Genomic DNA, 25,297 nt, shown 5'->3' on the forward strand with positions numbered 1-25,297 from the left:
TTGATGGTTTCCTGTCTCACATTTAGGTCTTTTATCCATTTTGAATTTATTTTTGTGTATGATGTAAGAAAGCAGTCCAGTTCCATTCTTTTGCATGTTGCTGTCCAGTTTTGCCAACACCATTTGTTGAAGAGACTTTTTTTCATTGGATATTCTTTCTTGCTTTGTTGAAGATTAGTTGACTGTACAGTTGTGGGTTTATTCCTGGGTTTTTTATTCTGTTCCATTGATCTTTGTGTTGTTTTTCTGCCAGTATCATACTGTTTTGATCACTACAGCTTTGTAATATAACTTCAAGTCTGAAGTTGTGATGCCTCCTCTTTGCTTTGCTTTGCATTTGCTTTGCTTTGCTTTGCTTTGCTTTGCTTTGCTTTGCTTTGCTTTGGCTATTCGGGGTCTTTTGTGGTTCCATACAAATTTTAGGATTTTTTGTTCTAGCTCTGTGAAAAATGCTGGTGGTATTTTGATAGGCATTGCATTAAATGTGTAGATTGCTTTGGGTAGTATAGACATTTTAACAATATTTATTCTTCCAATCCATGAACATGGAATGTTTTTCCATTGCTTTGTGTTGTCTTGAATTTCCTTCATTAGTGTTTTATAGTTTTCAGAATACAAATCTTTAACCTCTTTGGTTAGGTTTATTCCTAGGTATCTTACGGTTTTTGGTGCAATTATAAATGGGATTGAGTCCTTGATTTCTCTTTTGGCTGTTTCATTGTTGGTGTATAGAAGTACAACAGATTACCGTACATTGATTTTGTATCCTGAGACTTTACTGAATTCATGTATCAGTTCTAGCAATTTTTTTGGTGGTCTTTTGGGTTTTCTACATAGAGTATCACGTTATCTACAAATAGTGAGAGTTTGACTTCTTCCTTGCTGATTTGGATGCCTTTATTTTTTTGTGTTGTCTGATTGCTGAGGCTAGAACTTCTAGTATTATGTTAAATAACAGGGTGAGAGTGGACTTGTTCCTGTCTTGTTCCTGACTATATAGAGGAAAAGCTTGCGGTTTTTCCCCATTGAGGATGATATCAGCTGTGGGTTTTTTTGTATATGGCCTTTATTATGTTGAGGTATGTTCCCTCCATCTATACTTTGTTGAGGGTTTTTATTATGAATGGATATTGTACTTTGTCTAATGCTTTCTCTGCATCTATTGAGAGGATCATATGGTTCTTATCCTTTCTTTTCTTAATGTGATGTATCACATTGGTTGATTTGCAAATATTGAGCCATTACTGCATCCCAGGAATAAATCCCACTTGATGATGGTGAATGATTCTTTTAATGTACTGTTGGATTTGATTTGCTAGCAATGTGTTGAGAATTTTTGCAGCCATCTTCATCAGGGATACTGGCCTGTAGTTCTTTGTTTTAGTGGAGTCTTTGTCTGGTTTTGGAATCAGGGTAATGCTGGCCCCATAGAATGAGTTTGGAAGTTTTCTTTCCTTTTCTATTTTTTAGAATAGTTTAAGAAGAATAGGTATTAAGTCTTTTTATAAATTTAAATTTATAGTTATAGTTATATTATATATATTTATATTATAACTATTAAATTTATAACTTTAAATGTTTGCTAGAACTTGCCTGTGAAGCCGTCTTGCCCTGGACTTTTGCTTTTTGGGAGATTTTTTATTACTGATCCAGTTTCTTTGCTGGTATCGGTCTGTTCTAGTTTTCTATTTCTTCCTGTTTCAGTTTTGGTAGTTTATATGTTTCTAGGAACTTATCATTTCTTCCAGATTGTCTAATTTGTTGGCATATAGTTTTTCATAATATTCTTTTATAATTATTTGTATTTCTGTGATATTGGTTGTTATTTCTCTTCTCTCATTTATGATTTTGTTTATTTGGGTCCTTTCTCTTTTGTTTTGATAAGTCTGGCTAAGGATTTATCAAGTTTATTAATTTTTTCAAAGAACCAGCTCCTGGTTTCATTGATTTGTTCTGGTTTTGGGTTTTTTTTTCCAGTTTCTTTATCACTTACTTCTACTCTATTCTTTATTATTTCCCTTCTTTTGCTGGCTTTAGGATTCATTTTTTGTTGTTGTTGTTGTTTTTAGCTCCTTTAGGTGTAAGGTTAGGTTGTTTATTTAAGAATTTTCTTGCTTCTTGAGGTAGTCCTGTATTGCTATATACTTCCCTCTTATGACCACTTTTGCTGCATCCCAAAGGTTTTAGACCATCATGTTTTCATTTTCATTTGTTTCCATGTATTTTTTTATTTCTTCTTTAATTTCCTGCTTGACCCATTCATTCTTTAGTAGCATGTTGTTTAACCTCCTTATATTTGTGGTCTTCCCAAATTTTTTCTTGTGGTTGACTTCAAGTTTCATAGCATTGTGGTCAGAAAATATGCATGGTATGATCTCAATCTTTTTGTACTTGTTGAAGCCTGATTTGTGACCTAGTATGTGATCTATTCTGGAGACTGACCCATGTGCACTCAAAAAGAATGTGTATTCTGCTGCTTTAGGATGAAATATTCTGAATATATCTGTTAAATCAGTCTGGTCTGGTGTCTTTCAAAGCCATTGTTTCCTTGTTGATTTTCTTCTTAGATGATCTGTTCATTGGTGTAAGTGGGGTGTTAAAGTCCCTTACTATTATTGTATTACTATCAATGAGTTCCTTTATGTTTGTTATTAATTGTTTTATATGTTTGGGTTCTCTCAATTTGGGGGCATAAATATTTATAATTGTTAGATCTTGTTGGATAGTCCCCTTTATCATGATATAGTGCCCTTCTTCATCTCTTGTTACAGTCTTTGTTTTAAAATCTAGTTGGTCTGGTAGAAGTATTGCTACTCCAGCTTATTTTAATGTCTATTTGCATGATAGATCTTTCTCCATCCCCTCACTTTCAATCTGCAGGTGTCTTTAGGTCTAAAATGAGTCTCTTGTAGGCAGCATATCGATGTGTCTTTTTTTTTTTTTTTTAGTCCATTCTGACACTCTATGTCTTGATTAGAACATTTAGTCCATTTACATTCAGAGTAATTACTGATAGATATGTATTTAGTGCCATTTTATTGCTTGTTTTATCATTGTTTCTAGAGATTTTCTGTTCCTTTCTAGTCTTTGTCACTTTTGATCTGTCCTTCCCACTCAAAGAAGCCCCTTCAATATTTTTGCAGGACTGGTTTAGTGTTCATGAACTCCTTTAGTTTTTGTTTGTCTGGGAAACTCATTCTATTCTGAATGACAACCTTGCTGGATAGAGTATTCTTTCTTGGCTGCAGATTTTTCCCATTCAGCATGTAGAATATATCATGCCACTCCCTTCTGGCTTGCCAAGGGAGTGATCTGTGGAGAGATCTACAGCTAACCTTATGGGTCTTCCCTTGTACGTTAGGGACTTTTTTGTCCTACTGGTTTTAGATTTTTTTCTTTATCACTATATTTCGCAAATTTAAATATAATATGTCTTGGTGTTGGCCTGCTTTTGTTGATTTTGTTAGCAGTTCTCTCTAACTCCTGGATTTGGATGTCTGTTTCCTTCCTCAGATTAGGGAAGTTTTCAGCTATTATTTCCTCAAATAAACTTTCTTTCCCCTTTTCTCTCTCTTTTTCTTCTGGGACTCCTACGATGCAAATGTTACTACATTTAATGGAGTCACTGAGTTCCCCAAGTCTACTCTCCTGATTCATAATTCTTCGTTCTTTTGTTCAGCTTCATTGTTTTCCATAATTCTTCTTTTTTTTTAAGTTTTTATTTATTTGTTTGAGGGAAAACGTGGGTGTGCAAGCAGGAGAAGGGCAGAGAAAGGAAGAGACAGAATCCCAAGCTGACAGCATGGAGCCTGATGTGGGGCTCAAACTCACGAACCATGAGATCGTGACCTGAGCCCAGATCAAGAGTCGGATGCTTAACTGACTGAGCCACCCAGGCAGCCCAATTATTTTCCATAATTCTATCTGCTGTATCACTTATTCATCCTTCCATCCTTGTGGTCATTACATCCAGGTTGTTTCGAATCTCAGTTATTGCATTTTTCATATCTGTCTGATTGTTTGTTAACTCTTATTTCTGTAGTAAGGGTTTCCCTGATATCTTCCATGCTGTTCTCAAGCCCAGGGAGTATCCTTATGACTGTTATTTTAAAATCTCCATTAGTCTTATTACTTATATCTGTTTCAATTAGATTTCTAGCCATGACCATTTCTTGTTATTTCTTTTGGGATGAATTCCTCCATCTTGGCATTTTGTCTAGGTCTCTGTCTTCTTCTGTGTGTTAGAAAAGCCTGTTGTGTTTCCTGCTCCTGAGAGTAATGACTTATGAAGAGGTTATATAGTATGTAGGGCCTGGTGCTTCAGGGAGTGCCTCTGGTGTGTGCTACATGCACTCCACTAATGTGTTTTGGCTGCTCTATCCCTTAGGTCAGTCCTCTGCAGAGGTTCTCCTTACCTGCAGTGGGCAGTGCTTGGACCTTGGCTAGACTGTGGTCAGTTTTATCTAGGTGTCTGGCCTCCTTCTTTTTTTTTTTTTTTTTTTTTTTTAATTTTTTTTTTTTCAACGTTTATTTATTTTTTTGGGACAGAGAGAGACAGAGCATGAACGGGGGAGGGGCAGAGAGAGAGGGAGACACAGAATCGGAAACAGGCTCCAGGCTCTGAGCCATCAGCCCAGAGCCTGACGCGGGGCTCGAACTCACGGACCGCGAGATCGTGACCTGGCTGAAGTCGGACGCCCAACCGACTGCGCCACCCAGGCGCCCCATGGCCTCCTTCTTAAATGAGACTTGATTCTACTTCCACTAGAACTGATGCTTTGCAGAACTCTATGGTCAGTAGACCTGATGTGTGCAGGGGTTTGTGCTGGTGTTCTTGGGGAAGGGCCTACTGCACTGGTCCTTAAACTTGCCTGAGAAAAGCAGTACAAACAGAGCACAGGAGGACAGGTCTTCGTGTAAGCAGATTAAGCAGCCAGTGTTGGTGCTGTGCTTTTTTTTTTTTTGAAGTTGGTTTATGCCTATGGGTAGAGGAAGGAAATGGCTCCAGCCAGCTCCTTTGTCCTGGAGAGGGTACTCGGTGCTTGGTGCTCTCAGAGAAGCACTCCCAGAAGAGTGAGTGATTTCCCCTTGTACCTCTCAGGTGTTTTTCAGATCACTGTTTTCACACTGCTTGTCTGTAGTTTGCTTGCCTGTCTGGGGCAGCACAGTGCACTTTGGTCTCTATCCCAGCCAAACCTGCTGACTTTTAAAATTCCAAACTTCAAGGAAGTGCTGTGGAGGGGGGCCTGCACTGGTCTTCAGGGTGAGAGTCTTGCCTCGCTGGGGGTGATGCAGATTTGACTGAGAAGGGCAGTTGTGCCGGAGCTCAGGGGCATGGGATTTGGAGCAGGCTAAACAGCCGGTATCCAGGTTAGCTTCCCTCAGCAGGTGTCTGTACCTTTGCTGAGGGCAAGGGAGAGAAATGGCACCCACCAGCTCTTTTGTCCCGGGAGAAGCAACGTCACCTCTCACAGATGTGCTCCAAGAAGTAGGAACCGTCTCTCCCAATGCGCCTTAGGCGATCCCCAGATCATGCCATTTGCCCCGGGGTTGCTTGCCTGCCTTCTTTCCAGGAGTAGGGCAGCTGCCTCAGGTCTCTCTTCCCAGCCAAGCTGGTAGACCTCTAAAACTCCAGTCTTTGTACCCCACTGATTGCAAAAATTCATGAAAATCAGCCCGTCTCGTTTTCCCAGCCAATGGCTTTGTGAAAGTGTTCTCCTTGTATGTAAGGGCTCCTTTGCTTCCATAGCACCCGTGATCTGTTTCTCCCCCAAACCATGTCTCTGCACTTCTTACCTTCCTCCATGTGGCCTCTTTTCTCCCTCCAGTTGTACAGTTTGTTCTGTCAGTCTTCAGGTCAATTTCTTGTGTATTCAGAATGATTTGATAGTTACTCAGCTATGTTCGAGGGATAAGGCAGGCCTAGGGTCCTCCTGCTATGCTGCCATCTTAGCTCCCCCTTCCAGTAAAACCTGTAGTGTGCATTTTTCTGTATCAAAATACATAGATTCTGTTTAAGAACTATTTGAATATTCTGCTTATGTTGCTTCTAGCATTATGCATTTGAAGTCCTCTGATGATAGCTATCTAGGTATTTTCCCAGTGCAAACAGTGGTACAGTGAAAATCTTGTACGTGTGTCTTTGTGCACATGTGTGAGCATTTTGTAGATAATAGCTGTAGAATTAATGAGTCAGTCGAATTTTGACAGATATTGCCAAATTGTGCTTATGGATCCTAAAGCTTAAAATATTAGGAAAAAGAAAAAAACTGCTCTTAATAAGGAGAAGATTAGAACAATTTGTTTCTTTGTTTTTTTATTCTTGGGATCTTTTCCTAAGCTTGACAAAACTCAGATGACACAAAGGAAAAGACTGATAAGATTTGTTCTCAGAATTTTTTGTCATTTTCTGCATGGCAAAATTGTAAACACATTCAAAGTGCATTAATAAAATGGAGACAATTTTTTCATAATACATGATATAACAAAGGCTTAATTTTCTTAATATATAAATAGCTCTTACAAAGCAATAAGAAAAATACGAGTACCCAACAGAACACACACTTCATAAAAGTGTTCATCTTCACCAGAGTAATCTTGGAAAAAGTCACTCTGATTCCACTATGAATAAACAGTGGGGGTGGAGATATGTGGGAGAGAGGGGCAAAGAGGGAAATGAGGAGATTGGTAGTTGCCATTCTAAATAGCTTATATCTTTTTAGTCTCTGACCATTTGCCTTATTGTTTTCTTGAAAGCATTTATCGCTATTTATGATTACTTGTTTGTTATCAGCTCTTTGAGAGCACCAGCTGTGTCTCTGCTATTCACTACTGTATGTCCAAGTTCTAATTCCGTGCCTCACACATAGTAAGTCTTCACTCAAGGCTGTATTTATTAAATGAATGGTGCCGTATACTTTTACAGACATTAAAAAGAATGTGATAGATCTATATGCTAATTACATATTAATCTTATGGGAGAAAAAGTGTTATTCATCTCTGTTTAAATATATATGTTATATGCACAAGTGTTTTTCCAGAAAGATACCAAAGTTAATTGTGGTTGCCTTTGGGAGGAGTGTGGAGGTGGGGTGGGGAGGGAGATTCTTCACTGAGAATAATTTGGTAATTGGTATTTCGTCGTGTTTGAATTCTTTTTACTTTGTGCATGTATTATTCTTTCATTAACAAAGGTAAAAAAAAAAAAATCTTAATGCCCAAAATATCAGTTGGAGAAGAAAGGTATGATCTCTGCATCAAATTTTAGAAATATATTTAATATTTATGTGGAACTGCTCAAACATATAATGGTTAAACAAATCAGTAAGTTCCAGATCTTTTCCTTTTTATACACAGATCTTTTTCAGGTTTGTGCTTTTTAAATTAGAGAAACAATGATTTGATCTGTTTTGTCTTGCAGTGTTTTCTCTTCAGTCATTGAACAAGTCCCTGCAAAACCAATTACAGGAGTCACTGAAGAGCCAGGAATTACTACAGAATAAAAATGAAGAACTTTTAAAAGTGATTGAAAATCAGAAAGATGAAAACAAAAAATTTGCTGGTATATTTAAAGAGAAAGAGCAAACTTTACTTGAAAATAAACAGCAATTTGACATTGAGACGACAAGAATAAAAATTGGTATGTATTTGAACTATAGTTGTGGTCACATTTTTTAAAAAGGAAAAGGAAACTGAAATTTTATTGTGGTTTCAGAATTGGAGGAAGCCTTAGTCAATGTGAAAAGCTCCCGGTTTAAGTTAGAAGCTGCTGAAAAGGAAAATCAAATATTGGGAATAACATTACGTCAGCGTGACGCTGAGGTGACCCAACTGAGAGAATTAACAAGGTAATGTTGATTTCATTTGAATAACATGCCTCTTGTCAGATTACTTATGACTTCAAAAATGATTTTAGGTCTGCTCTCTTTCCCCTTTCTCTCTTGTCGATGTTCTTGCTAATTTCTAATGATGTTTTCTTCTGCTCCAATTAGGTTTAGAAATGCCAAACCTGGCTCAATGCTTTTCTAAACCATGTGATTCCAAGAAAAGGGCTCTTGTAAAGAGCTTCAGCTTATTATATGTACATAAGCTGAAGACTCACTTAGCAAATTGTTAAGAGCCCTCTGGTTCTGACGCCAGAGAGACCTGAATGGAATCCAATTTCTACCCTGTGCTAGCTGTATGGCTTTAACCAAGTTATTTAACCTCTATAAACCTCCGCTTTAACGTGGAGCATGATTAGGGTTGATGGGAACACTAAGAAATAACTCACATGAAGCACTGAGCACAGTAAGCCCTCATGCCAGATGATCTTGGGAAAGTCATGTAGCCTCTGTGAGCCTCAGTTATTTCATCAGTGAAGTGAGGGAGTCAGCAGCAACCCCTAAGAGCCCTTTGTTCCCTAATATGTCTTTTATCAAATCAATAAAATCACTGCACTCAATTTTTACCTGATATGTACTTTAAAAGTACAATTTTCTCGGGGCGCCTGGGTGGCGCAGTCGGTTAGGCGTCCGACTTCAGCCAGGTCACGATCTCACGGTCCGTGAGTTCGAGCCCCGCGTCAGGCTCTGGGCTGATGGCTCAGAGCCTGGAGCCTGTTTCCGATTCTGTGTCTCCCTCTCTCTCTGCCCCTCCTCCGTTCATGCTCTGTCTCTCTCTGTCCCAAAAATAAATAAACGTTGAAAAAAAAAAAAAAAAAAAGTACAATTTTCTCTTGAGACATTTGTTAAGAATTGGATTTCCAACTACTTACTTAAATCCTAGAGAAGTCTGTTATTTTAGGCCTGAATATCATTAGATCTGACCATACACTTGAATGATACTGGAAGTTCATAGTTCAGATATAAAATAATTTTGAATATAAAATAATCTCCTTCGTATTTCAAATGAGAAGATCCATTTTGAATGACACACTTAGGAAAATAGATGAAATAGTAATGTATCTATAATACTTAATCTATTTAATTTTATAAATATATTTGAAATGATTCTATATAAGCTATATGAACTTAGAAATACTGTTTTTTTTCCACATTCATATTTCATTCAAATATTTATTGAACAATAGGGAAAAACAAGACACTGGTGTATCCATGTAGTGTTATAATTAATTAGGCTCTAGTCAGAGTTTCTAAAATGTTGGCTTGGGGCGCCTGGGTGGCTCAGTTGGTCAAGCGTCCGACTTCAGCTCAGGTCACGATCTCACGGTCCGTGAGTTCGAGCCCCGCGTCGGGCTCTGGGCTGATGATGGCCCAGAGCCTGGAGCCTGCTTCCGATTCTGTGTCTCCCTCTCTCTCTGACCCTCCCCCGTTCATGCTCTGCCTCTCTCTGTCTCAAAAATAAATAAACGTTAAAAAAAAATTTTTTTTTTAAATAAAAAAATAAAATAAAATGTTGGCTTATACCACTCTTATTCAAAGTAAAAGTGAGAGAATGTCCCCCTTATGAAAGCCTTTATAAAGTCTCCAAAGAAAAGCATCTCCTCTTTTTTGAGGACTACTTTTGGGATGAAAACTCTGTTATTATCAAGTATTTATGGTAAAAGAAGCCAGTCACAAAAGACCACATATTGTATTATTCCACTTAATATGAAGTGTTCAGAATAGGCAAACCCATGGAGACAAAAAATAGATTGATGGTTGCCAAGGACTGAGAGAAAAGGGGAAGAAGGAGTGAGTGCTGATGGATACAGAGTTTCTTTTTAGGGTAATGAAAATGTTCTGAAATTGGATAGAGGTAATGATTATATAACTGTATGAATATATTAAAAACAACTCAGTTGCACACTTTAAAGGGGTGAATTTTATAGTAAATTATATAACAAAATTTATTTTTAATTTTTGTAATGTTTATTTTTATTTATTTATTTATTTTTTTGAGAGAGAGAGATCCCAAGTAGGCTCTGCGCTGTCAGCACAAGGCCCGACTCAGGGCTCAAACTCAGGAACTGTGAGATCATGACCTGAGCCAAAACCAAGAGTCAGGCGCTTAACTGACTGAACCACCTAGGTGCCCCTCAATAAATGTTTTTTAAAACATACCTATGGCATATAATCCATTTGGAAGAGAAAAATAGGATAGCCACTCAGCATGGTCAGGTTCCATGAGCAGTTGCTTAGGTGTCCCTGGGAGCATCTCCTCATTAAGGGGCGTGGTGTTCAGCCTCTCGCAGAAAGTGCAGCAGAGGATTTAGTTGCCTGAGAAATTGCTTTTCTTCTCAAAATGTTTTTTTTTTTCATGCTACTAAATCTAGCTCCTTTATGAGCATGAAATCAGAAACTGGTTTATCTTTTATTAATAGTATACTTTGATTTTTTTTCCCCAAAGTCTTCTCTCTCTCATATCTATTATTTTGTCTCCTCATCTATGATGGAAAGATTTTAATAAATGCATTTTCATAGATGGAGAAACTGGGACCATACAAGTTAAATATTAATAGAAAGTTAATAAGCAAGGACTAGAACTCACATCTCTTAATCCCTAGCCAGGTTTTCTCTCTTGCACATGGTATGTCCTTAGCTAAAATAGTTTATTCCTGGTAACACTTCCTCGTAACTGCTAGTCTGAGTGAACCTTCGATGTTTGTTTTGTTTTGTTTTGTTTTGTTTTACATGAGAGATGTAGGGATGAATGGATGGATTCATTTACTTATTCATTTATTCATCAAACATTTATTGTATATTATATTCCAAATATATATGTGTGAAATACAAAAATATGTAATCATTTTAGTTGCTAAATATCCATGTCATCAAGCTAAAAGCTTATTCTAGTGCTTTGATGATGTATATAGGAAGATACAGCCTTTTTTTTAATTAAAAAAAATTTTTTTTAATGTTTTATTTATTTTTGACTGAGAGAGAGAGACAGAACATGAGCGGGGGAGGGGCAGAGAGAGAAGGAGACACAGAATCCGAAGCAGGCTCCAGGCTTTGAGCTGACAGCACAGAGCCTGATGCGGGGCTCCAACTCACAGACCGCAAGATCATGACCTGAGCCGAAGTCAGACACTCAACCGACTGAGCCACCCAGGCGCCCCATATACAGCCTTTTTTAAGAATAAACTTGACTTGGGGCGCCTGGGTGGCGCAGTCGGTTAAGCGTCCGACTTCAGCCAGGTCACGATCTCGCGGTCCGTGAGTTCGAGCCCCGCGTCGGGCTCTGGGCTGATGGCTCAGAGCCTGGAGCCTGTTTCCGATTCTGTGTCTCCCTCTCTCTCTGCCCCTCCCCCGTTCATGCTCTGTCTCTCTCTGTCCCAAAAATAAATAAACATTGAAAAAAAAAAAAAAAAAAGAATAAACTTGACTGAAGAGGCGCCTGGGTGGCTCAGTCGGTAAAGCATCCCACCTCAGCTCAGGTCATGATCTCTCAGTTCAGGAGTTCGAGCCCCGCGTCGGGCTGTGTGCTGACAGCTTGGAGCCTGGAGCCTGCTTTGGATTCTGTGTCTCCCTCTCTCTCTGCCTGCCTCTGTCTCTCTCTCTCTCTCTCAAAAATAAACATTAAAAAAAATTTTTTTTAAACTTGACTGACTACTATTTAATTTTTTTTAATTTTTACATTTATTTATTTTTGAGAGACAGAGCACAAGTGGGGAAGGGGCAGAGAGAGAGGGAGACACAGAATCAGAAGCAGGCTCCAGGCTCCAAGCTGTCAGCACAGAGCCGATATGGGGCTCGAGCCCACGAGAACTGTGAGATCATGACCTGAGCCGAAGTCGGACGCTTAACTGACTGAGCTACCCAGGCGCCCTGACTGAATACTATTTAACATAGTGGTCCATTTGTGGAGAAAATTGATAAAAAAGATGTAAGGGCAATTTTCAGAGTAAGTAATAGTTTAATTATTAGAGAAATTAGCATAAATGGAAGCGCAAAGAAATGAAAGGACTTGCCTGCCTTTCACAGCTAGTTGGGGCCCAAGCTGGGACTTGAGCCAAGATGTTAGTTTCCCTCTTGAGCCTTGCTTTCTCTTTTGGAAAGGACAGCTTCTCTCTGAGAAAAGAGGATGTGTTTTTGAGAGATTCTTCTAACTTTGTACCTGCTCATTCTTTCAAAATAACACAGTCTGCCTTTTCACTAGGAATGAAAAAGGATTTGTTTCCAAGTAGAGCCTTTTCTTAACACTCACCCTAACATAGAAGCATAGGAAATGAAAAAGGTTATTACTTCTTGTATATTATCTGCTTTTAGAAGACTGTGTTTGAAATATTAGGTGTAAATGTTTTATACTCTTAAGACTCCAAGATTTTTCCTGTCAGTTTTTTCCATTGTCGTCAAGGACATTTTCTTCTTACTCTGGGCATAAATCCTGTGTCTTGACTACTAGCTCACCTGTTAGATTAGCGGGTCTCTTTAAATGATTATAGAAACATGGTGGGCAAGCTTAAATTAGCACAATGTCTTACAGAGTTTAGTACTATCCCTACATTTTCTGAAGATTCAGTAAGAACTTCAAAATGCCAAGTATACCCATGGATGGTAATTTTTGTTTTGTCAAAACAAAACAAAAAGTTGGTAGTTGAGCTTAATTATATCAAAATTCACCCACGTTGGTGATTTACACTGTGTTTGGTGATACCCTGTGCAATTCAGTTAATTAGGAATGTCTCCAATACTATAGCTGGGCTACTGTGACCACTTTAGTTTTACTTTTGCCAGAGGGTAAAGCGGCACCATCTGACAGCACAGCTAAATCTTCACGTTCAGCTCCCCTCCGTCTTCCCTGTAGTCGTACACTGCAGTAAGAAGGATGGATGTTTTTTTGCACATGTTTTAAGTAACCTCTTAAAGATTTCAAAAAATTTCTAAATGCCTTTTTCAGAATGTTGGGGAAGGATAGTGGGACTAGAAGGTACACATAGGAGTTTTAAACAAACACCCTAAACCGTCGCTCTCTTTCCTTTCTGAAACCTTGAATAATTTTGAAATATATCCTTATCACTTTTTCAAAAATTCACTACAACACATGTTACAAAACCATTAAATGTGAGGAAAGTAATAGATTTTCAGTAAATAAGTAGTAAATATTCTAATAGCTTCTAAGAGCACTCTTAGTGCTGATAGTTATTTAAATTAGTATATTTTTATAAGTAGCTGAGAACCTTGAATTTCTTGTAAAAATGTGTCCATTTTCTAAGCATTAAAAATCAGTGTATTTGAATAGTGTATCCCATATAATAGAAACAGAAATATATCTACTTTGTAGCTATTCCGGCGCTCATATTGCTTCCTTTAAATTTTTGACATACTGTCATTTCTTTACTTACAGAGATTTTTCTTTTAGTTTCAGAGATAATGGTGAGTCACATTTTGTTTATAAATCGGATGCTTAATGATTGCTATTAATTTCCAGAGATTAAACTCTTATTAATGTCATTGTCCCTTTCTCCCTTTCTTCATCACTGATTTTGTTCATAGTGAAGATAACACTTTTCTTTAAGTCAGGAAAGAAACCTCAACAAAAGTATTCCTTTTCTAAAAACAAATAAAAATGAAAGTTCCAGTATGTAGTCTGATCGAATTAATTAGTGGATCATTTCAGAATTTTTTTAAATTTTTTTTTTCAACGTTTATTTATTTTTGGGACAGAGAGAGACAGAGCATGAATGGGGGAGGGGCAGAGAGAGAGGGAGACACAGAATCGGAAACAGGCTCCAGGCTCTGAGCCATCAGCCCAGAGCCCGACGCGGGGCTCGAACTCACGGACCGCGAGATCGTGACCTGGCTGAAGTCGGACGCTTAACCGACTGCGCCACCCAGGCGCCCCTCAGAATTTTTTTAAAGATATGTTCATACAACATATTTTTTCTTTTAATAATAGCTCATTGGCTTTTTGAAAAGGCATGAGGAAAAGTGATAAGAACCATAACCATTTGAAGAACAGTCAGAACTCAAAGTATGTTTAAGATGACAGTGTAATAAGTAAGCCAGGTTAGAAAAAAATTTATTTTTCCTTCTGTAGGAAAAAACCCACTCATTCTATATCCAGAGATATAATCACTGCTGTTTAATATAGATTTCCTCTTAGTATTTTATTTGGCTGTGTGTGACTGTTTTTACAAAAAAATAGTATTGTATCCATGTTATTTATGGACTGCTCTTTTAAATTTAACCTTATATAATGGACCCAACAAATATTCCTTACAACACAACTATAAATAGCTATGGTATAATTAGAGCATAATTTACCTAAATCATTCTACTCTCTTTGAAGATAAAGATACTAAATCCACCTATTTTCTATTATAAATTATATCTTTGCAAGTATATCTTGGGTGCAGCCTCTTGGTATATATATATAGGATGAATTCCTAGAAGTGCAAATTAGTGGATCCAAAAATGTGAGATATACAAATATTTAAGTCTTCTGATGGATTGCCAGTTTGCTCTCGGGAAGGGTTATACCAGTGTACGTGTCCCACTGATAGTACCTGCTTCTTCAAGCTTCTCTGACAGTGGGTATTATTCTTATTTTACTGTGTTAATTTGATAGGCCTCCTCCAAAATAATCACATTTTCAAAATTTGAATTTCTCTACTTAAAAGTTGAACTTTTAAGATATGCTTACTGGCTACTTTTAATCTTTCAAAATTTCCTGTTAATGTCCTTTGTATCTTTTAAAAAATTGATGTATTTCTTTTCTTATCGATACGTAAGAATATATATATGGTTCAATTCAAAAAGTCCGAAAGCTTGATAGAAAATGGCTTTAATAGGTCTGCTAATAAAAGCTGCCATCAAATGAACACCCATATAGCCTGAAGCTGTGCTAATGATAATAAGCACATTACCCTCATATTTTATCTTATTTGATGTTCGTTGTAATTCTGAAGTGGATACCTTCACTTTGCAATTAAGGAACTTGAGATTCAGAAAGGTTGAGTGACTTACCCAAGATCACAGCTAGTGATGATAGTATGTGACCCTGAGTGGTTTTTTGTATGCCACACTTCTGGTACCTAGCTGCTGGTCATACCTAAATATACCAGAATTTCTCTCTAACTATCCTTTTTTCCCAGTATTGGTCCAGTGTCCTTTGCATATATCTTTTGAATGGAGAGAAATAGCTTAATTACTAACGGAATTCACACCATTTTACAATGTTGCTCAAAAATAAAGCATTTTATACCCTAAGAGAAAAAAATACTGAGCCTATATTTCTAAATATCATAATATTAGATTTGATACAGACTGAGATCTTTGATTGATTTTATTGTAATGTACTCATTCCTTGAATTTTGCTTTTAGTTACTTTTTTTCAATGTTATGAACCACGTGCTTGCCTCAGATCCTTTCTTTTAAAGAAGCTGTATAAACAAATAAATGAAAGAAACCGGTAAAAAGAATAATTAGTGTACTGAATTCTTCTTAACAGAACTTTACAGAGCAGTATGGCAAAGCTTCTCTCAGATCTTAGTATGGACAGTGCTTGCTGCAAGTCTGGAAATAATCTTACCAAATCACTTTTGAACATTTATGAAAAACAACCCAAGTGTGACCCAATCCCAGCTCACACTTCCATAATGAGCTACCTAAATAAGTTAGAAACAGATCACGCTTTCATACATTCACAGCCACTTTCTACAGTTAACAATGAGGAGAACATAGAACCAGGTAGACCTTACGAAAATGTTCTGCCCTCCAAAAGCCCTCAGCATGGTAACACAAGGAACAAGGAGGAAGTATCAGCCCCTGGGATCATTCCTACCCTTTCAAAACAGGATTCTGATGAGAGTGAAGTCACAACTTTAATAGACGATGAGTGTAATTTGGATAATACAATTTACATTCCATTTGCTAGAAGCACTTCTAAAAAGAAATCACCATTATCTAAGAGATTATCCCCCCAGCCACAGATCACTGTGGCTTCACCGCAGCTGGTCAGCAACAGTGGACTTGTCTCTGAAAAAGAAAATAAATCGTGTGCACCCGGAGTTGGTTCCTCTTCCAAAAAGGAAGCAGAAGATACCCCTGAGAAACTTTCCAGAACACCTGATATGGAAGACAAGCAGCTCCTCAAGAAAATAAAGGAAGCCATCTGCAAGATACCTGCCGCCCCTGAGGAGCCACCAGAACTGGCGGCGTGTCATGGCCCCTCTACTTGTCAGAGCGGCAGCATTCAAGTGAAAAGTAGTGCTGTCTCCGATGGTAGCTTTTTTAATTCTGACTTGACGTCTGACTGGAGCATCTCCTCTTTTTCAACGTTCACTTCTCGAGATGAACAAGACTTCCGAAATGGCCTTGCAGCGCTGGATGCCAATATCGCTCGACTCCAGAAGTCCTTAAGGACTGGTCTTCTGGAGAAATGAACTCAGAAGAAAAGGGATTGAGTACCTCTTTTTAAGAATAGAACTTGGCTACAATTGAATGTATATTTTAAATTTCTTTAGCGAAATGGATATTAATTATGTATTATAATTAATTGTATGAATAATAAATTTATTGTTAGAATATATTGACAGTCTGGAGCTTATACAAACAAGTCATCTTAAGAAATTGACATTTGTTAAGAGAAGACAATTACAGGTAATTGGGAAAGTATCACAAGTAATATTTTTAGTACTTAGCAGTTTGAGGTCTTTTCTTACCCAGCTGGGCTAAGGGTCCAGGTCAGGATTCTCTGGTTGTCCTAAAGAATAATGGGAAGGGAGTCTCTGGGTACAATTTATTGTATTCAAACTAGGCTTTCTTTTCTCCTTCAGGATTCCTGTTTGTTTTTTAATGGCATCGTGTTTTTCTGTGGGATGCTCTGTGCTACAGCTAGTGTTACATATAAACATTTCTTTTAAGAGAAAAATGCCAATATCTCCACCTCTTAAAAAACATTGATTGGGCCAAGAAAATATAGATAACATCCTCAGTTAGCGTATGGTTTCTTAAAACTTTGGCACTTTTATTTGTTTTATTCTGAATAGGTGTTTAAGACCTTTTAAAAATAAAGTCAGACTGATAAATGCTAATAGATAAGTCATAGCTTGGGAAATTTGTGTTTTTAAATAAATGAGAAATGTTTATTTGGGTTTTTTTGTCCTTATTATATTTGAACATAAAGGAGTTTTTAAATCTTTCACTGGTTATAATTCTGCGTTTCTGCACTAATAACTCTTTTTCAGCCCATTAGCTGAGAACATTCTCTATTTGTAAATAATATGAATTAAGTTAGTTTCTGCTTCTCTCTACTAGCAGTTCTTAACTATTCAGTATCACCACCATCTGTGTGAGCAGCACATTTGAGCAATTAGAAGGCTGAGGGTTGTCCTATCACTAATACTTCCTACAGGTCCACTGCCTGGTACCTTTCTGCAGAGTGCTTGGGCAGGCTTTAGCATTAAAGTGTTCTGCTGACTGCAGGATCTCTCCCTATTAGTTTTTAAGTGTTGGTGCTGCATCTTCTGGTGGACCCAGATACAATCTCTTTGGCATGTCCAGATTTTATAGAGATTTAAGTCTAAAAATATTAAATGAATCTTCAGTTATTTGCACAGGATTGTCCATGACTATTTTTAACTTTTCTTCCAGTATTCATAAATTAATCAATTGATGTATTTGGAGACAATAGGCCACAACTCTTTAACATATAAGTTCAGAAGTACAGTTCAGAAACATAAAATACAGGAAGGAGGAAAATTGTGTCATCTGCCCACGCCCAAATATTCAATTGTTATTCATATGCAGAAGTAAATTCTTAAGATTATTATATGATAATACAAGAAGAGCATCGAATTTTCCCCTTAAAACAGGATGGGCATTCTTATGTGCAAAGAAAATTATTAAATGCTTCCATAAGTTTCACTTAATTAGGGTTAGCAATGTGATTGAAAAAGAAGAGACTGGAAAATCCTCTAGAAGCCTTACCAGGAGCTTACTCTTTATTTAATATAAGACACACATATGGCACAGAAACATGAAAAATTGGGTTAAATTTCAAGGTGGAATAAGATTCTAGCAAAAAGGATGAGATAGACAGTGAGCTTCATAGAAGTTTAGAATACAAGGAAGCCAACAAATGGTCGAGGAAGGCCTAGAAGAAAAGAAACTTCACTTGGATGTTTAAGAACATATAGGATCTGAATAATCATGTGGGTATCCTCAAAATGTTTACCCATAAAGTACCATCAAAACATGGAGTTGAGTAGTATATTAAAAACATGATAGGTATACCAACGTGACTATAAAATAGAGGGACTAAGATTACTACAGTTAACTCTTGAACAACACAAGGGTTAGGGGCACCAACCCCCCTCTGCAGTCAAAAATCCATGTATAACTTAGACTCCTCAAAAACTCTACTACTTATAGCCTGCTGTTAGCCAGAAGCCTTACTGATAACATAAGTAATCGATTAACATATTTTTGTATGTTATCATGTATTAATAATATACTGTATCTTTAGAATAAGCTAGAAAAAATGTTAAAATCACAAGGAAGAGAAAATACATTCACAGTGCTATATTTATCGGAAAAAAAAAATCCATGTGTAAGGTGACCTGCATAGTTCAAACCTGTGTTCAAGGGTCAAATGTATATGATAATGGTAACAGTAGATGATGATAGCACAATTAGAATAGTTAGGGTCAGACTAGAATGTCTTGAGCTCCAGGCTGAGGAATGATCACTAACCATGAAGTCATTGGATATTTGGGAATATTTGGTGGTGGCGGTTTTTATGTTGTTGTTAATTGAGGATCACCAGATAAAACTGGGTGTTCTCAAAATTGCATTGAGTGGTCATACACAAAGATTAGAGGAAGGGGAGGCTGGAAACCACCTAGAAAGCTGTGGCAGTAGTCCAGACAAATCAACAAACAGAAATAAAAGTGGCAATAAAAGTGAAAAAGGAGAGAGAAATTGAAAAATTTTCAGTTGGCTTGGTGATTTGATAGAAAATGAAAGAGAAATCAAAGATGACTCCCAAATTTTCCAGTTTGATCAGTTTGAGTCCACTGAGCAATGTCTCAAGTGAAAAATAAAATTCTTGGTCAAGTTCTAAATTAAGTCTTGATAACAATACTGATAATGGAGAGTGGGATAAAAAGGAGAGACAGCATGCCTGTTCTCAGTAGTCCTCTTTAGAAATCTTCACATGAGAAGTCAGTGTAAGTCTCAGAAGGGTCAGTCTGGATCCAAATCCCAGTACCCCCTCACACAGCCTTTTCATATGTCCCAGAATGTGAAAAGCAGATTAGTGAGGTTTCTCCCAGCCTCTGAGAAAGTGAACTTAGTGTAGAATGGGAAAGAACCATCCTCCAACATTTTGTCACTGTTCTGTCCTGTCTTGGATCTGTGGAGATAATGTGCAAATGTCAACATGGATTTAGTATTTGTGAATACCACTGAAGAGCATCTGATTCTGTCTGACCAAGTGTAGAGATCCTAAGGGCCAAAGAAGCCAAAGAAGTACTTTGTACACATTCTTCCTTTATTCCTGCTGCTCTTGGAGTTTAGCAAGTCTTGCAAAAATCTTTTCTTTTCACTAATGGTGGCATTTATGTCAAGTGCCTTAAAAGTTATAAAGGCCTGCTTCAACCACATGGAGAGGAGGGCAGAATTGCAAAGTGTAATTAGAGAGAAAGGGCATCAGCCAAATCACAACTTAGTATTTACTGCTCACATTGTGGGGTGTGATCTCTTCAGCTAAGGATTCCTTCATTAAATGAATACATGAAATGAAAGCTCTAATATTTGCCAGCGACTATTCTGGGCTCTGAGAATACAATAAATGAGACATATTCTCTGCCCTCAAGGAGGTTACATTACAGTGGGGCACAAGCAAAGGAACAGAAGTTATAAGTGCTGGAAGAAAAATGGGAAGGGGACAAAGATGATAGAATTGGTTTAATTTTCCATTATTAGGGTAAGAAGCCCTTCTCAAAACTTCTGTTTAGGAATCTAGAATTTAAGCATACCACCAGATAAAGCTGGATTTGATTTGTGAGCTAACACTCCCTTAATCATTTTTTTAAAATTTTTTCTTATGTTTATTTCTGAGACAGAGACAGAGCATGGGTGGGGGAGGGGCACGGAATCAGAGATTGAGGGAGACACGGAATCTGAAACAGGTTCCAGGCTCTGAGCTGTCAGCACAGAGCCCGACTCGGGGCTCGAACTCACAAACCATGAGATCATGACCTGAGCCGAAGTCAGTCACTCAACTGACTGAGCCACCCAGGTGCCCCCTTAATCATTTTTTAGATCTGTTAATTTTTGGTTTCCTCCTGCTCACAATTGCTTGAATGTGCCTCATACTTTGACGTTTTAGTACAACATTTGTAGAGAATTTGGCACTCTTATTTAAAGCAGTTGGCCTGAGTAGGACCTCCCTGAGAATTATAATCAGAGAGAGCAAGATGTTAAGGACTTCTGAGGGGCTTAAAGATGGGTTTTTGAAAGAACTTTAAAAGTCCTCTATATCACACTTAACACACAAAGAAGGAATCTTTTCTACAGGGATACCTGCTACTGGTAAGATCTCAAGCACACCACATATATTCCTTTTGCCTGGACCACCCTTTTGTCCAGGCTCCTCCTGACAAATTCTTTCTCATTCTTCAAACCCCTGGTACTACGACTGTACCTTGTATATGCCTCCAATGATGCATGTATCAGTTTACATATCAACCTTTCCTACCCTGCATGCTTCTCAAGAGTAGGGACCAGGATTTATTCATTTTTGACACCCCCTCATGGCACTTGGTGCCTGTCATATAGTAGGCAGTTCATAACAATTGTTGGACTTAACTAAATCCCTGACAAATGGTCATCTCGGCTTCACTTGATTTTCTCTTGATGTCAGCAAGTTCATGCAACAGTTGATAGCTTTATTACACACATCTAAGCCCCTGGCATTAACCTCCCTGTATTTTTTATTCTTTATTCCCTTTATTCACTTCTGAAGCAAAATTCATTTGTTTAGCAAACATCTGCACACTGCTTGTGCTGTGGAGAAGCCACAGATTTTTTTAATATTTAGAAGGGGAGATAGGGTGAAACGTTTATTTAACTCTGTCACCATTGCAGGGATAATTTATCCTACCAGCCTACTTTACCACCTTGTGGGAGGGATAAATGTAGGCAAAGCACTTTGAAAACTGGAGGGCGCTGTATAACCTGATTTACAACAACATTTAGAGAGCCCTCGCCATCCTGCTTGCCTTGTCTTGATGTCCTCTAGTTTGTCAATGTCTTAAAACTTAAATCCAGCAATGAGCAGATGAACTCCAGATGTGATGTTATCAAGCAGAATGCAATTAGATTATCACTTCCTAAAATCTTGTTAAAGTTGTTTTAGCCATTATATTCTACTACAGATCATATTAGGGCTATAGTTCATTTCCAAATAGTATTCACATGGTTGTTCTTGGTGTTGAGTAGCATCGTATTAGGACAGGTCAGGGGGACCCAGCTCCTGTCCAGCTGGTGAGCAGTTCTTCAAAGCTGAGGTTCTGACCAACCAAGTGGTCTCAGCTGCCCCACAGTTCACATTTACCACAAACTCACCTGTCCTTGAAGCCAGGAGGACTGTTCATAGAGACCGTAAAGGACCATGAAAAGAGGCAGACTGGGCATCAGGAGACCTAGATTCAGGTTCTGTTACTGTTTCTCTGTGTGAACTTTGTTCTCCAGTTATAAAATGTGAGGATTTGACTAAAAGTTCTTTGGTCATTCCATGATTTGATGTTCTTTTTAATATTGTATTCTAGCATTTTGACTAGACATCTGTCAATTAGTCAGCTGTGGAGGTTATGCTCAGGGTATGTAGAACTTCAGATGAAGTGAAAAGGCCATTTCCCTATCAATGGGATGGCCCTGTCAACTCTAGAGAAGATTTATAGAAAGGAGGTCGTTATTTGTCACCTATGATTCAAAAATTCTGATATTACTGTTCTCTCTATTTCTTTTTTTTTTTTTTAATTTTTTTTTTAATTTTTTTTTTCAACGTTTTTTATTTGTTTTTGGGACAGAGAGAGACAGAGCATGAACGGGGGAGGGGCAGAGAGAGAGGGAGACACAGAATCGGAAACAGGCTCCAAGCTCCGAGCCATCAGCCCAGAGCCCGACGCGGGGCTCGAACTCACGGACCGCGAGATCGTGACCTGGCTGAAGTCGGACGCTTAACCGACTGCGCCACCCAGGCGCCCCACTGTTCTCTCTATTAATAATTCTATCACAGGACTAATTTTTGAACATCACCATTTCTATTAGCATTCTATACTTAGAAGTTTGAAATACTCCTGGTATAAAAAAGATTGTGGATAATTTTTGCTTTATTTTTTACAGTGACTTTTATAGATAAAAGGGACCTTATGATTCTCTATTCCAATCTCATTTTTAGAAATATGGAAACTGAAACCAAAAAAATATTTTAAAGACCCTTGCTCAAAGCCACACAACTAAATCCTTGAACAGATACTGCGATTTTCAGTCTACTTTTGTCAAAATTTCCCTGATACCAGCTAACTCTCATGACCATTTGAGTCCCAGGGCCCCAAATCTGTCACCAGAATCTAGCTATATGGCATTCTTTCTCTACTAGTATGGTCTAATATGGAATGAATCAATGAATGAATGAATGAATGAATAAATAAATAAATAAATAAATAAATAAATAAATAAAAATTCCTCCTGGAATTTATCATAAGGATTAAGTAAAAACCACTTTGTGAATTATGAACACTAAATAGATGATAATGATCACTATATATAGTTGATCTATGTACCTGTGTATATACTGTACTAGATACTTAAGGTTTTACTTTTGCTTTCTGAAAGGCACACAATGTTTTTAAAATCTCTGTTTTGCATTTGGCATAATACTAGTAAGACAATCCTCCAACCAATCACTTGGCTAATTTCATCAGAAGTCACTATTTAAACTTGTTTTTAAAGTAGGTGGAGAAAGTTACATGAGTTTTTCTCCTATCAACACTGGCATTCACAGTGAATTCTGACATTTCCAGGACCCCAGTACTACCATCTACTCAGCCTAAAGGATTAAAGTGTTCATTTCTCCCTGAACACTTCAAAAAGACATGCAGAGGCATCACAAACTATCTGGGAGGAAATTTTGGTGCCCTTTGGAGCTGTAGGAGTACACATTTGTTAAGATCTACAGCAAGAAATGTCCACTGCTCAGTAGGGAACACACAGCCAAGGTACATATTTACCCCACATCCTTTCCAGATTATTCTGTACTTGGCTGTGAGCTCTAGGCCTAGAATGGGGTAGGCTAGGAGAATCAAATATTTCAAACTAAGCAGCTCCAAAACAAGCAGAACAGACCTTCTCAGAGGGTAGTCGTTTGTTTGTGGTTTGATGATAAGAAAGAAGTAAAGGGAAAATAAAGTTTCAAATCCAGAGACTAACTGGATGGAGAGAAAATTAATCTTTTTTTTTTAGGTCAGTATCATCAGACTTGCTGTCTTAGGGTAGGGAGATTGGTGGAAGATGAGACACTACTAGAACAAGTTAATACATAAATATGTGAGTAAGTAGGTCTTCACTATTTAGAGCAGTGACCTATATGCCACCTCTCCATTCCTCCCACACCACAATGCTAATGATCATTTTTTCACCAGAGAACTGAGCCCTCTGTCATCATCTCTTCCCTCTCCCCATCCCAACTGTATTAAAAATCCATCTGATCAGATTTCTGTAATAATGGATGACTAATGCATAAAGCAACTCCTTCAACCCCTAACTTACCCAGAAAGCGTATGAGAATTTAAATTGTAGTTTTGTATCTTTGGCCAAAGATTGAGGAAAGGTCAGGAGAGATTATTGATGAATATAAGACACTTAGCAGTGATATTTCACTGGATAACATGGATATTTCAGTGGCTAAGGTCATTTTAATAACAATGCATTAGAAGAGCAAGAATTCTGCATCATGAGTCAGATGATCAAGTGACTCTTCATATTCTATGTGACCTTCATTTATTTATAACTTATTATATCTCTACTGTGTTCTACACACTGAGCACAAAGTGCACACAAAGTGTGCCTCTGATGAACCTTGGGCCCCAGAAACTGCCAAATGAGGAGATGGGATCTTGAAGACTCTCCAGCTCAAAATGCTGTATTTTCCAAGGAGAGGGCTCCCAATACCAAAGGAATTTCCAAGCAAGTAGGCATGTAGCTCTGATAGACACTCAAACCATGTTGGCGTCATATAGAAGTTTAGCTTTGCATTGCTGTCCTATATTTATTTTTCTTCTGGATGATGTCACTTTCAAAGAGTATCTTTGTGTGGTGACTTTCTAATGACTGAATATCTTAATTTCACCCTCACATTTAAACAATAGTTTTCATTGGATTTCAATGTGAAGATGGTAGTGTAAAGTTGTCCTTTTCCCTTCTTTTGTAGAAATCAAAATGAACAAGAGTACAAATACCATTTGTGGGGGAAAACAGGAGACAGATCTAAAACCAGGCCACAGATTAGAAGGGTTGCCAAAAGTAATAGTCTTCAAGCAGGGTTCATATGAGAGGGAATAGAGGGAAGATGCTATGACTCCAGATAGAAGAATAAAGAGCTAGTAAAGCACACTTCTCAGCGATGAACAACTCACCCAAAAGAGAGAAATTTTAAATCCTTAGTTTATGACACAAGAAGAAGATTCATAGGCTTTATGTTAGGGGAAAACACACAGATGCCTATTAACGATGTAGAGAAGAAACACTTAACAAATCACTGCACAGAACTCTGAACATTAAGGAAAATTCTAACCCTTCTTACACACAAGCATTCTGCAGATAGCTGATCCAGGGAAAACTTCCTTATGTGCTTCAAAAAATGAGTCATCAAAAAGGACCAGCAGAGAATCTATACTAAAATATTTTGAGAGAAGAAAATGAAAGAAATAGGAAAATCAAATTATAAACTAAAAACCACCAGAAAAATGTTGCCATAGAATAGATACAAGTTATGACTAAATATTTGACCATGAATTTTTAAAACTGACTTAATAGCTATTAAGTTATTATATTATATAGTATTTATAGTATTATATAAACTATTATATTATATAGTAAATAACTACTCAAATCAAGAGCATTGAGCAGAGAAGCAAGAGTTTAAGGACAAGATGAGACAATAGCTGATGAAGGAGATGCTAGCAGAGCTTAGGAAAGAAATGAAAGACAAAAATTAAGCCATCTCAGAAATGAAGGGAAAATCAATAAAATTAAAACATGATAGTTTTGTTACAAAATCCTAGGTTCAAATTTGTTTTCCTTCAGCACTTTGCATATTACACTACACCGTTGACTTCTGGCTCCCAGTGTGGCTAGCAAGAAGC

General features: G+C 37.6%; 1 protein-coding gene across 2 annotated transcripts in view; it reads left to right on the forward strand.

Annotated features, from left to right (window-relative positions):
* Positions 1 to 16,999, forward strand: part of CCDC14 (coiled-coil domain containing 14) — a 54,235-nt gene extending 37,236 nt beyond the window's left edge. For both annotated transcript variants that reach the window (XM_047100217.1, XM_047100218.1), the window contains 3 exons: positions 7,421 to 7,639; positions 7,715 to 7,847; positions 15,376 to 16,999. In XM_047100217.1, coding sequence (XP_046956173.1) covers positions 7,421 to 7,639; positions 7,715 to 7,847; positions 15,376 to 16,309 — 1,286 coding nt within the window. In that variant the 3' untranslated portion in view covers positions 16,310 to 16,999. The remainder of the gene's footprint in view (positions 1 to 7,420; positions 7,640 to 7,714; positions 7,848 to 15,375) is intronic.
* Positions 17,000 to 25,297: the final 8,298 nt, after the last annotated feature.

Source organism: Lynx rufus, unplaced genomic scaffold (genome assembly GCF_022079265.1).
Source record: "Lynx rufus isolate CCGP_SWC_20201006 ecotype Redwood Valley unplaced genomic scaffold, mLynRuf1.p SCAF_5, whole genome shotgun sequence".
Lineage (NCBI taxonomy): Eukaryota > Metazoa > Chordata > Mammalia > Carnivora > Felidae > Lynx > Lynx rufus.